This window comes from Magallana gigas, chromosome 6 (genome assembly GCF_963853765.1).
Source record: "Magallana gigas chromosome 6, xbMagGiga1.1, whole genome shotgun sequence".
NCBI classification, from domain to species: domain Eukaryota; kingdom Metazoa; phylum Mollusca; class Bivalvia; order Ostreida; family Ostreidae; genus Magallana; species Magallana gigas.
In genome coordinates this window covers 28,129,149-28,143,323 of record NC_088858.1, presented here as the reverse complement: position 1 = coordinate 28,143,323, position 14,175 = coordinate 28,129,149, and the positions used below count along the sequence as shown (strand labels likewise).

The window sequence follows — 14,175 nt, the reverse complement described above, 5'->3', positions numbered from 1 at the left end:
GGACCAATACTGGGGCCCCAAGATGGGGTCAAAGTTTATTATTGAAATATAAAGGTAACGTTAAAATATCTTCTTCTCGAGAACTACAATGCCTCAGTTTGTGAGATTACTATCATGCATACAACCTTGGATAATGAAGGTTCGACAGTTTTAAAATAGTGACCCCTGGACTGATACTAGGGACCCAAGATGGGTTTAAAGTTAAATGTAGAAGTACCGGTATATATGGAAAATGTTTAAAAATCTTCTTTTCGAGAACTACAATGCATCAATTTGTCAGATAACTACGTAAGCACCCTCAAATAGTGTAGATTCGAAATTATAAAAGCTGTGACCTCAATCTAATACTGGGGCCCCAAGAGGTGTTCAAAGTTTAGCATAGAAATATATAGGGAAAATGCTGAAAAATCTTTTTCTAGGGAACTATAATGCTTCATCTTGTGAGATAGCTATGCAAGCATCCTTAAATAATGTAGATTCCAAATAATTAAAACTTTAGCCTTGGACTAATACTGTGGCCCCAAGAGGGGTTCAAAGTTTAACATAGAAAGATATATTGAAAATGTTTTTAAAAAGTTTTTTCTCGAGAACTATAATGCTACAGTTTGTGAGATTATTATGCAAGGATCCTCAAATTGTGTAAACTCTAATGTAGTGGAACCAAGAGTTATCTTTCTTGATGTTCTGTACAGTCTGAGAGTTATTTCTCTTGAAGTGGAACTCTGCTACGTTCAGTTTTTCAGGTTGTGTACGTGCGGTCCTACCGCAGTGCTACACATTTTCATTCCTATGTTACTGTTTATGTTGTTCAAGCTAACCATAAACCTCGGACCATAACTGGGTCCCCAGAAAGGGGTTCAATGTTTAAAATAGAAAAAGCATATGCTACGAAATGTAATGTTACAAGGAACTGCTGTTCAGGTGAGCGATGTGGCCCATGGGCCTCTTGTTATAACTTTACTCACTTGATTGATGAATACTGTTGTCACATGAAAGGTTAAAGAGCTATAATAATCAATGTATTGACACGCATATCACTCTATTTTACGAAGGCCCACCCATTATTATTAATCTTTATTAAAAACAAAAACAAATGGCTACAAACCAGGATGACTTTCCGCTGTAATATTTTCTTATGAATAGTGATAATGCCTTTATCCCCGTAACAAACTGTGTCAGAATAATGGAAACTGTGTGAACAGTGTCTTTTTATTTACTTGTGTCTGAAAAACTATCAAAATTGATAAAGAATTCATCCATTAATTTTTTTGTACTATTTTTTTGTATTAATCAACCAAAATTTCAGCGTCAATCGTAGAATTATAAGTATAATACAGAGCTCACGATTCTGCTAGGTTTGAGTCATATTTTGTTCACATGAGTTTATTACATTTAGCTTAAGATTTTTAACTTGGTATGTCCTATTCAGCATTTAAAATGTAAAAAATGTGTACAAAATGTGTACAATCATAGAATTGTGAGCAAAGCTCTGTATCTTACTTATACGTGTAATTCGAAGCTTAACACTCAAATATAGTTAGTAAATAGAAATTGTAAACAATTGAACAGAAGAAACATGCACGAAAACAAAGAGCACGATTTATTTTTCCAAATGAATTAAATATATACCTACATATTTCTTTCAGCAAAATTTAACTCTGTTTGTTTAAAATGAATAAACTCGAGAAAATGCCGAGCATCTCAACAAAACACTTTGCATTAATCAACCATTACGCAAAAGATCATACCGAATTACCAATAGAATGAATTGTATTTTAGTACTTTATTAATACCAGATTATTTTGCGCAGGTAAACAGTCGTCTGTCTGATTTACTGATGTCTATGTTTGATTTGATACGTAAAATTTCAAAATACAGGCGATAGTTCCCCATATTACAAAAAGCATAAAAAATGTAAATGAAATGAAAATCAAAACAAGCTAACATAACACCACCGTCAAATGTAAAAACTGTCAACGCATTGAAATATTTAACCTCAATTTTCTTCACAAAATCTGTACCAATGTATCTTAAATGTTTCAAAGATTCCCTTTGCACGCAAACTGTTATCCAGCAAACATTCATCTTTGTCAGATCGACCCGTTTATCATACGTCCAACATGGCTGCTTTAAACATAGAACCTCGTTTTAGAAGTATGGAATACCAAACCCAAAGTAATAAACTAAATAAAACACGCCTTTCCTTTATTATTATTTTCGTAACAACTCAGATTTGAGAAAGAATTAGCCCATAATTTTTGCAATTTATATTTTCCTTGCCATAAGGATTATTTATGCTAAATTACGTTGAATTTGACTCGGTAGTTTTTGAGAAGTTTTTAAAAAATGCACCCCCATTTTCTACAGTTTCGTAGTTTTCTCCGCTTTGATTAAAGATCAGTTTTTAACTGGGTTTTCCAACGGAAAAATCCGGTTATTAAAATGGTGAAAATGGCGGGCGGGCGGATTGGCGGGCGGGCGGCTGCCAAAAGGGTACCCTCATTGTACGGATAACTCCTCCTACAGTTTTCAAGATAGGAAGTTGTTCTTTTGCAGATCAATTGTACATATATCAGAGGTGTGCATATTGCTATCATTTTGATTTCCGATAATTTATCGAAAAAATACCAGCTTTTGAACTTAGTCATTTTTTGGCAAAATGTTGCATATAGGGTACCCTCATTGTACGGATAACTCCTCCTACAGTTCTCAAGATAGGAAGTTGTTCTTTTGCAGATCAATTGTACATATATCAGAGGTGTGCATATTGCTAGGATTTTGATTTCCGATAATTTATGAAAAAAAATACCAGCTTTTGAACTTAGTCATTTTTTGGCAAATATTGCATATAGGGTACCCTCACTGTACGGATAACTCCTCCTACAGTTCTCAAGATAGGAAGTTGTTCTTTTGCAGATCAATTGTACGTATATCGGAGGTGTGCATATTGCTAGGATTTTGATTTCCAATAATTTATGAAAAAAATACCAGCTTTTGAACTTAGTCATTTTTTGGCAAAATATTGCATATAGGGTACCCTCATTGTACGGATAACTCCTCCTACAGTTCTCAAGATAGGAAGTTGTTCTTTTGCAGATCAATTGTACATATATCAGAGGTGTGAATATTGCTAGGATTTTGATTTCCGATAATTTATGAAAAAAATACTAGCTTTTGAACTTAGTCATTTTTTGGCAAAGTGTTGTATATAACATGTAGGGTACTCCATTTCACTGGATAAGGGTTGACATGGATTATGGATACAGTTTACAGAAAAGAAAACCCGGTTTGCTGTCATATTGACAGCTTTTCACTTGTTCATTTCTGCAATTATATTTGCCTTCCCATAAGGATGCTTTGTGCCAAATTTGTTTGAAATTGGCCATGCGGTTTTGGAGAAGAAGTTCAAAATGTAAGAAGTTTACAGACAGGCAAACGACGGACAAAATGTGATCAGAATAGCTCACTTGAGCTCTCAGCTCAGGTGAGCTAAAAATATTTTAACCGGGTTTTCCGAAGGAAAAATCCGGTTATTAAAATGGTGAAAATGGCGGTCGGGTGGGCGGATGGGTGGGCGGACGGCTGCCAAAAGGGTACCCTCATTGTATGGATAATTCCTACTACAGTTTTCAAGATAGGAAGTTGTTCTTTTGAAGATCAATTGTACATTAATCAGAGGTGTGAAAATTGCTAGGATTTTGATTTCTGATAATTTATGAAAAAAACCCAGCTTTTGAACTTAGTCATTTTTTGGCAACATATTGCATATAGGGTACCCTCATTGTACGGATAACTCCTCCTACAGTTCTCAAGATAGGAAGTTGTTCTTTTGCAGATCAATTGTACATATATCAGAGGTGTGAATATTGCTAGGATTTTGATTTCCGATAATTTATGAAAAAAATTCTAGCTTTCGAACTTAGTCATTTTTTGGCAAAATATTGCATATAGGGTCTCCTCATTGTACGGATAACTCCTCCTACAGTTTTCAAGATAAAAAGTTGTTCTTTTGCAGATCAATTGTACATATAACAGAGGTGTGCTTATTGCTAGGATTTCGATTTCCGATAATTATTTTAAAAAAATACAGCTTTTGAACTTAGTCATTTTTTGGCAAAATATTACTTATAGGATACCCTCATTGTACGGATAACTCCTCCTACAGTTTTCAAGATAGGAAGTTGTTCATTTGCAGATCACTTGTACATATATCAGAGGTGTGCATATTGCTAGGATTTTGATTTCCGATAATTTATGAAAAAAATACCAGCTTTTGAACTAAGTCATTTTTTGGCAAAATATTGCATATAGGGTACCCTCATTGTACGGATAAATCCTCCTACAGTTTTGAAGATAGGAAGTTGTTCTTTTGCAGATCACTTGTACATATATCAGAGGTGTGCATATTGCTAGGATTTTGATTTCTGATAATTTATGAAAAAAATACCAGCTTTTGAACTTAGTCATTTTTTGGCAACATATTGCATATAGGGTACCCTCATTGTACGGATAACTCCTCCTACAGTTTTCAAGATAGGAAGTTATTCTTTTGCAGATCACTTGTACATATATCAGAGGTGACCATATTGCTAGGATTTTGATTTCTGATTATTTATGAAAAAAATACCAGCTTTTGAACTTAGTCATTTTTTGGCAAAATGTTGCATATAGGGTACACCATTTCACTGGATGTGGGTTGACATGCATTATGGATACAGTTCACATAAAAGAAAACCAGGTTTGCTGTCACATTGACAGCTTTTCACTTGTTTTGTATTAGCACGCTTTTTCTTTCAGACAAGGAAATTACAGAAGATAAAGATTTCAACACACCTAAACAAACAAATGACCTTAACATTAATACTTGTGTATCAACAGACGAGACTGACTTCAGTGTTAGTGAGACCCAAGATGATAGCAAGATCAAAGTTAAAAACATTCAGAAGTGGCGTGAAGGAATAGAAATCAAAACAGTATTATCCGACAGAGAAAACTGTGAGGGACCTAGTTTTGGTCAAGTGATAGACATGGTATCTAAAGGTATACCACTGCCAGGATTGACTGATCTAGAGATCAAACCTTTAGATATGGAACCAACAATGACCAAGATGGAACGAAAGGCCAAACCTTGGGAGCAAGGATGAAGTCAACATTTACTTCTACAGAGATTTTAATGTACCAATAATGTTGTTTTATATGTTCTGTGGTACAAAAAAAAAGATTATTCATTGGTTTTAGCTAATACTGTACTTCATCCTATGAATAAAATCAGAAAAGTAAGACACATTGCTGTTGAACTTTTATTGCGAGGTTAAATAGTCAATAGAGTTAAAAATGTCAGTAATAAAACAATGTCCTGTTAATTTTGACAGTGAACAGTTTCTTATAACCCCCCCACCCCCAGAAACAAAAAAAAAATAAAACAAAAACAAGAGGCCCATGGGCCACATCACTCACCTGAGGAACAATATGTATGATAAAATCAGCTTAAAGGAATCATAATACAAACTATCTAGACAATGTTTTACAATACATGTAGATCCTGTATAAATGAAAATCCATTTTCCTCCTTGGATATTCTTATTCTTATTATCATTAGTCCCTTTTCTAACAGCATAATTTTATAGTCATAACACATGTTGGACATGGCAGTTCTCAAAAAAGATACTACACAATTGTTTATGCATATGGGATATAAACCTACATCAAACTCTGAACCCCTTGTGATGCCCAAGGGGCCAAAGTCTACACAATTTAAAAGAATCACCCGGCTGATAAGTTTTTAAAAGATTAACTACATAATCCTATGTAAAAATTCAACCCCCATTGTGGCCCCACCGGAAGCCCCCGGGATCATGATTTTCACATCTTAAAATCACAATCTTCACTATCTGAGGATGCTTCCACACAAGTTTCAGCTTTCCTGGCTAACTAGTCTTTGAGAAAAAGATTTTTAAAGATTTACTGTATATATACCTATGTAAAACTTTGACCTCCCCCCCCCCCATTGTGGCCCCACACTACCCCTAGTGGCCATGGTTTTCACAACTTTGAATCTACACTATCTGAGGATGCTTCCACACAAGTTTCAGCATTTCCTGGCGAATAAGTTTCTGAGAAGAAGATTTTTAAAGATTTACTCTATACATTGTATATTCCTACGTAAAACTTTGACCCCCCCCCCAATTGCGGCCCCACCTTACACCTGTTTGTAATGATTTTCACACAATTTTTAATCTACATTACTTGAGGATGCTTTCACACAAGTGTCAGCTTTCCTGACTGATTAGTTTCTGAGAAGAAGATTTTTTAAGATTTACTCTATATATTCCTATCTAAAACTTTGACCCCCTTCCCATTGTGGCCCAATCCTACCCTTGGGGATCATGATTTTCACAACTTATACTCCTCACTACCTGAGGTTGCTTCCACGCAATTTTCAGTTTTTCTGGCTGATAAGTTTCAGTAAAGATTTTTTAAAGATTTACTAGTTCTCTATATATTCCTACATGTACGTAAAAATTTGACCCCAATTGTGGCCCCACCTATCCCCGGGGGATCATGATTTGAACAAACTTGAATCTACGCTTCCTGAGTATGCTTCCATACGAGTTTCAGCTTTTCTGGTCAAATGGTTTTTGAGAAGATTTTTGAAAAATACCAACAAGTTTTCAATGATTTTTAATTATTTCCCCTTTAAAGAAGCATGGCCTTTTATTTGTACCATCTTTAATCCCCTGAAATGGGCCCAGTGGTTCTGGAGAACAAGTCGAAAATGTAAAAAGTTTACGGACAGACAGACGAACGCCGGACAAGAACTCACTTGAGCTTTCAGCTCAGGTGAGCTAAAAACCATCATTTGTCATTTGTTGATGGTAAACAAGTTTGAGTCATCAGACTTTAATATAGCGACTGTGATTCCTAGACTAAGCGTCAGAGAAATTTAGTGCCACCAGTGATTTTGATCAGCGTGAGCATATAGCATGTTAACAGTGTTTATTATCCCCTTGCGCAACTTGTTGCGAAGGGGATATAGCATCGCTACCGTGCGTGTGTGTGTTCGTATGTGTGTATGTATGTATGTGTGTGTGTGTGCACTCCATTTCAATTTTCTAGTAAATTAATAAAAAACCTTCCAATAGTACCTACAGTTTTCAAGATAGGAAGTTGTTCTTTTGCAGATCAATTGTACATATATCAGAGGTGTGCATATTGCTAGGATTTTGTTTTCCGATAATTTATTTTTAAAAAATACAGCTTTTGAACTTAGTCATTTTTTGGCAAAATATTACTTATAGGATACCCTCATTGTACGGATAACTCCTCCTACAGTTTTCAAGATAGGAAGTTGTTCATTTGCAGATCACTTGTACATATATCAGAGGTGTGCATATTGCTAGGATTTTGATTTCCGATGATTTATCGGAACAATACCAGCTTTTGAACTTAGTCATTTTTTGGCAAAATGTTGCATATAGGGTACTCCATTTCACTGGATACGGGGTTGACATGGATTATGGATACAGTTTACATAAAAGAAAACCCGGTTTTCTGTCACATTGACAGCATCTCACTTGTTTGATTTAGATCTAGTACAGGTAAATAAAATGTAGTTTTTGCAGTAATGGAGGGTTAGTAGTATGTGGTCTTCTCATTAACATAACTATATATTGCTAAATAATGCATCCCTACACACAATAACTCATGTCGCGAGGGGATGCTCCGCTTAGCGGTGCCCTTGTTTATTATACAACAGTAAGTTCATTTGTTAGGATTTTCTATAAAAACGCACAGGGGTAAAGTTTTATTTTACATCAGCCAATCAAATCAAGAAATCAGCCAATCGTGTATTGTCAGCGTGGATGATCACCACGCTTGATCACATTTCCTCCTCGAGGCACTAAAATGAAGTGAAAAGAGGAGAATTTTAGCCAGTTTTGGAAGGTGTTAAAGTTAGGTACATGTACTAATAAGCAATTGATCCATCCATTATTATTTAATTTGCAGAACTATGGAATAACACACCTGGAAAAAGTCACTTAGATTAACAGGACATTATTTGTGATAAAAGATATAATGATAAATAAAGTGTACATATGTCAAATAAGCGAAAAGTTTGCAGTTTGGGGATGAAAAATAAATTATATCTAAAATAATTTTTTCAGTAAGTACCAACAAAAGCCCCTGCGGGATTCGAACTCGGGATGTACACAAGTCCGACACTTTATTCACTCGGCTATGGAGTAAGTTATATGTTGCAGTCGATAAAATCCTTTAAAGGGGCATGGTCGCGATTTTGGTCAAAAATTATTTTTTCGATTTTAATGTTTACAATGCTTCAGTAAGGCATTTTTAATAGGCAACCAAAATGTGAGTGTCATTTGATGAGCTATAAGCGAGTTACAGAGCTTACAATTCTTCTCAATGTAAACAAAGCGTTTGTTTACATTTCGAATGTTGAGGTGAAAATTCCAGTTTAAGACCTAAAATAAATGTGTTAATCGTTAGGAACTGTTTATTTATGCTTAGAATGAATAATAAGATAGACAAACCAGCTTTAAAACGATTTTTAGCTCACCGAGACGAAGTCAGGGGGAGCTTATGCTATACCCTCGGCGTCGGCGTCGGCGTCCGGACCTGGTTAAAGTTTTTGTTGCATGTCCTGTATCTAAGCTATTACTTGTCCTATCTTCACCAAACTTGCATGGATGATGCATCTGGACCTACTTATGGACTTGAAAGACTAGGATGCTGAATCTGAGTCCTAAATTTCAGATGCTGGAGGAGGTTAAGGTTGTTGGACCAGGTTAAAGTTTTTGTTGCAGGTGCCCTTTGATAGCAATATCTAAGTTACTGCAGGTCCGTACTTCACCAAACATGCATGGATGGTGTGTCTTATGATACTGATGCACCAGACAGGCTTGAGTGCTGAATCTGAGCTATAGGTTTCGGATGCTGGAGGAGGTTAAGGTTTTTGGAGCAGGTTAAAGTTTTTGTTGCAGGTACCCTTTGATAGCAATATCTAAGTTACTGCTGGTCCGTACTTCACCAAACTTGCATGGATGGTGTGTCTTATGATACTGATGCACCAGGCAGGCTTGGGTGCTGAATCTGAGCTATAGGTTACAGATGCTGAAGGAGGTTAAGGTTTTTAGAGCTGGTTAAAGTTTTTGTTGCAGGTGCCCTCTGATGATGATATCTTAGTTACTACTGGTCCTAACTTCACCAGACTGCTATGGATGGTGCGTCTTATGATACTGATGCACCAGACAGGCTTGAATGCTGAATCTGAGCCATAGGTTTCGGATGCTGGAGGAGGTTAAGGTTTTTAGAGCTGGTTAAAGTTTTTGAAACAGGTGCCCTCTGATGATTATATCTTAGTTATTGCTTGTCCTAACTTCACCAGACTTCAATGGATGGTGCGTCTTATGATACTGATGCACCAGACAGGCTTGAATGCTGAATCTGAGCCATAGGTTTCGGATGCTGGAGGAGGTTAAGGTTTTTAGAGCTGGTTAAAGTTTTTGAAACAGGTGCCCTCTGATGATTATATCTTAGTTATTGCTTGTCCTAACTTCACCAGACTTCAATGGATGGTGCGTCTTATGATACTGATGCACCTGACAGGCTTGAATGCTGAGTCTGAGCCATAGGTTTCAGATGCTGGATATGGTTAAGTTTTTTGGAACAGGTCACATGTTTAATAGATGATAGTACTATTTCAACTTGCATAGTTGACTAAACTGTAATATGAATGAATCACAGAGGAAGCTTCGGATGCAGAGCTTGATCTCCATTATCAAGGATGCTAAAAAATATATCTTAGTTATTACAGGTCCTAACTTCACCAAACTTGAATGGATGGTGTGTCTTATGATACAGATGCACCTGACAGGCATGGATGTTGAATCTAAGCCATAGGTTGCGGATGCTGGAGCAGGTTAAGTTTTAATTGCTAGTGCCCTCTGATGATGATATCTTAGTTATTACTGGTCTGAACTTCACCAAACTTGCATGGAGATGCGTCTTATGTATACTGATGCACCTGACAGGCTTGAATGCTGAATCTGAGTTAAAGGTTTCGGATGCTGGATGAGGTTTAGATTTTTTTGAACACGTCACATGTTTTATAGATGATAGCTTGCATAGTTGATTTAACTATATTATAAATGAAACGCAGAGGTTGCTTCAGATGCAGAGCCTGATCTCCATTATCAAGGATGCTAAAGAAATCTCCTACCTCACTTAAACCTGCTTGATAGAAAGATGAGGTTTTTGTTAAATGATATAACATGATACCTATGATAAAGTATTGTATGATATGAAACACTTTTGTTTAATATGATACAATATAATATCATATGTTATATTGTAAAAACTTATATAATGCGATATGATATTGTATCAATTTTTTTGATATTTTATGATATGATATTGTATCATGATACTGTTTTGTATAGTATTGTATATTATGATACAATATTATATTGTATCATACGATATTGTATAATATGATATTGGATTCTGTAATTTACAATTATATCACACGAAACTGTATTATATCATATTGTAATATTATATATTATCGTATCATACGATATTGTATAATATGATATTGGTTTATATGATATATTATTGTATCATATGATACAATATGTATGTATGATATTGTATTATATAATATTGTATTATATAATATTTTACTTTATCACATAATATTGTATCATTTGATATGATACAATGTTATATCAAATTATATTGTATCATATAATACAATATCATATTATGTATCAAATATTATACATATTATATAAATATCATACAATACAATATATCATACTATATTATACAATATAATATGATATGTTTCAATGTTATGATGTATTATGTAATATGATATTGTATCATATATTACAATATTGTATTATATATAATAATATTGTATTATGTGATCAAATACAATAAGGTTTAACACAATACAATGTCATTTCATATTTACAATATCATCTTTGTTTATTGCAGTATTTTATTGTATTATATGATATATATTGTTAGTATGATAGGATGCAATATTTAATTTTATATTATTATATTGATTAATATATGAACATATGATTATCATACAATTTTTTAACAGATGATATATGATTTTGTGTCAAAACAGAATCCATGAATATCCAAGATCATAAAGTATGATTTTCATACAATATGATAAAGGTGGTCTCATAGGGGTGATGCCTCGTCTCGGTGAGCTTTGTAATCTGTGATTACCTATGTTTTACTGGTATATTGAACACATGTAAACAAAAACAGGGCACGAGCCTTGTTTACATGACGAAGAATTGTGAGCCCTGTATCTTGCTTAAAACTCAACGACTGGCACCCAAATTTCATTTGATCATTAGAAATGTATTCTTAAAGCATTGCAAATAATAAAAACAGAAAAATAAAATTTGACCAAAATCGTGACCATGCCCCTTTAAATAAAACGAAAAGTCCTTTCGATCAGCGGTCAGCCATTTTGTGATGATGTGTTATTCAACCTTAAGGATTGTATAAACAAACAGAATCAACCGTCCGAAATTACAGAATGGCTAATATTCAGTGGTAAAAAGTTGACTGAAGTAATTACTTTGAGGCATTAGAAAAAAAATGAATACATATGGAAAACCATTGGGGTTTGCCATATTTTCTCGTTTTAAGACGGGGTCACGTGACCCCTTCTATTGGTTTACTGTCAGTCGAAGTCTCAAACCGGAAGGCACGCGTAGAACACATGAATTTAGTCTACGCGTAAGAAAATAGTGCATAAAGTTTTCATGCATATCAGTAAATATATATTATAAAAACACGCATTAAATCTTTTTAAGTCCTCTGTGTATAAACTAAATTCTATTTCGAAAATAAACAAATTATTTTATAAATCAAAATATTCTTGCTCGGGTTCAAATGTGGAATGAGTTACGTAACTGAATGCACAACGCCGTTGACGTTTCAGTTGGTGTTCGAGCTCATTAATCAATAGAAGAGGTTGAAGGTTGAATCGAATATAATGTTTCCAAACGCTATGTACCTTTTTTGAAAAGTTGTTAATTTCATTTTGACAATCTTTCACCTGAATACTACCGAACTTCATGCGCAAGCCGAAGTTAAAATTAGGACGGATTATACACAGATGTCTTACATATTAAATAGGTGTTTCATTGGCTTCCAGTCTACTTGCGGTATGCCTGCTGTTCGTCTTTGCCTTCTCGTTCATTGACTCTTTAATTAATTAAACTGAATTAAAATTTTGAACAATGCATTGTAAGCTAAATCTATATAGATTATACAGTTTGGGTGACCAATAGATCAAATAATATATACAATCTTATCGATTAAAGAACCAAGTTAAATGTTAATGTTCATGTTGTCCGGCTTGGGGTGAATTACATTGCAAAGTAATGCATTACATTATCATTTCTTCATGAATTAGGGCATATTAAATTACTATTACCGTTACTTAATTTTCTTGAAGTAATGCATTATATTACCATCACATGAGTAAAGTAATGGATTACCATTACCATTACTTTGTGAAAAGTCAATAAATTAAAAAAAAAAAGTAATTTAAAAGCTAAATAAAGAGTTAAACTTTTTGTAGATGTTTTATAGATAAAACATGCTTAAACACTTTTACAGGTTCATGTTCACTATCAGGTTCAAATCTAATGATTTATACATGATTGCTGTTGCACTTGTAGTTCTCAAAGTAAGGTTGGTCCCGTAACATTTACACGCTTATTGCGGAGTTGCCAATCTCTGTTATTTATGTCTCTGATTTTCGGAGTATGATTTTTAATGATCGTAATTCGTGTAGGTGATGCACGAGTTTGCACAAAAAAGTAGTAATTGGCGAACGGATTTATTTTTACCTATAAATTTTGCATGAATCGCTGCAAGAAAATTGTGTCAGATTAGTCGGTCTAAAAAAATCAAAATGACGACCGTGACAAACCTTTTTATTGTTAGAGTATTTGGAATCTTATTGTAAAAAGAAATATTTCTAACGTCTGGTGCCTGTGTTTGTTATCGGTATACAAATATTAACTTTGTTTATTAATTCAGCAGTTTGAGAGTTTTCGGGGTTTTCATAAACCTTGTATAACGGATACCGTCCGACTTGTGAATTTTCTCTTGGGTCACAAAATTGAATAAATCTAATGATTTAAATTATCTACCTTGATATGGTTGTTTTGATTTCCCCGGTTAGTGGTAGTTTTAAAAAATTTCCTTGGGGTCTTATTTTACATACCGTTGTGTCAATTTTCTACAATTATGAAGGCTGGGATTGAGTAAAATTTAGACAAAGTATCAGACAATTGCAAAAAAGCCAATTTTACATACTAGATTGAAACAAATAATTCAAACTCATAATTTTTGGAAGCATATTCGAGAAAATCAAGGACAATTACAAATTCAAACTTTCAAGACCCCGTTTTTCAGTACTTTCAGTACTTTGATTACAGTATACGTTCTGAAGAAAATTGTTTTTTGCTTAGCTCGATATGACCTTGATCCATGACCTACAAACTTTATTCACAGTCACTGCACATCCTTTGACCAAAGGCACTCTAGCTGTAGGTGAAGTATGAGCCAGATTGAGCGAAGGGGAGAGAAGATATGCTCCTGACAAGATATCTTAGACAGACAGACTAACGGACAGACGGATGGACAGACAGACTGATCACTATAGGGCGCCCGCAGAGAGGGCCCTAATAATGAATTAAAACAATACATGTATGTATAATTAATAAAACAATTGAGCAAATGATTATAAAGAAAAGGTGTAACTTTTTAGATCTAGATAAATTGTACTCAATTTGTAGAACGAATAGAAATGTCAAGCCTGACTGACAACCTTTTTCATGAGCCCTTGACATTTAATGGCATAAAAACCAGAAGTAACTTAAGGCAATTTACCAATAGCTAATACATGTATTTCATAGCTCATACATATATACTTACATTGAATAATCTTTCAACAGCTTCTCCAGAATGTTCTTTCTCAGATCTTTAAATTTATAAGAACATGGAATAATAGAAAGGAAAACCAGTATTCTTCTATAAAAGAAAAATGCCTTCTATTCTAAAATGAATAAATCATAATTAACATGGTGAATATGGTACTATATA

The 14,175-nt window shown here is 34.3% G+C and overlaps 1 protein-coding gene across 3 annotated transcripts in view; it reads left to right on the top strand.

Moving 5' to 3' along the window:
* Positions 1 to 5,280, top strand: part of LOC105333308 (uncharacterized) — a 21,510-nt gene extending 16,230 nt beyond the window's left edge. For 2 of the 3 annotated variants that reach the window (XM_011436215.4, XM_066086432.1), the window contains one exon: positions 4,798 to 5,280. In XM_011436215.4, coding sequence (XP_011434517.1) covers positions 4,798 to 5,144 — 347 coding nt within the window. In that variant the 3' untranslated portion in view covers positions 5,145 to 5,280. The remainder of the gene's footprint in view (positions 1 to 4,797) is intronic. The other variant, XM_011436216.4, reaches the window with a different exon arrangement.
* Positions 5,281 to 14,175: the final 8,895 nt, after the last annotated feature.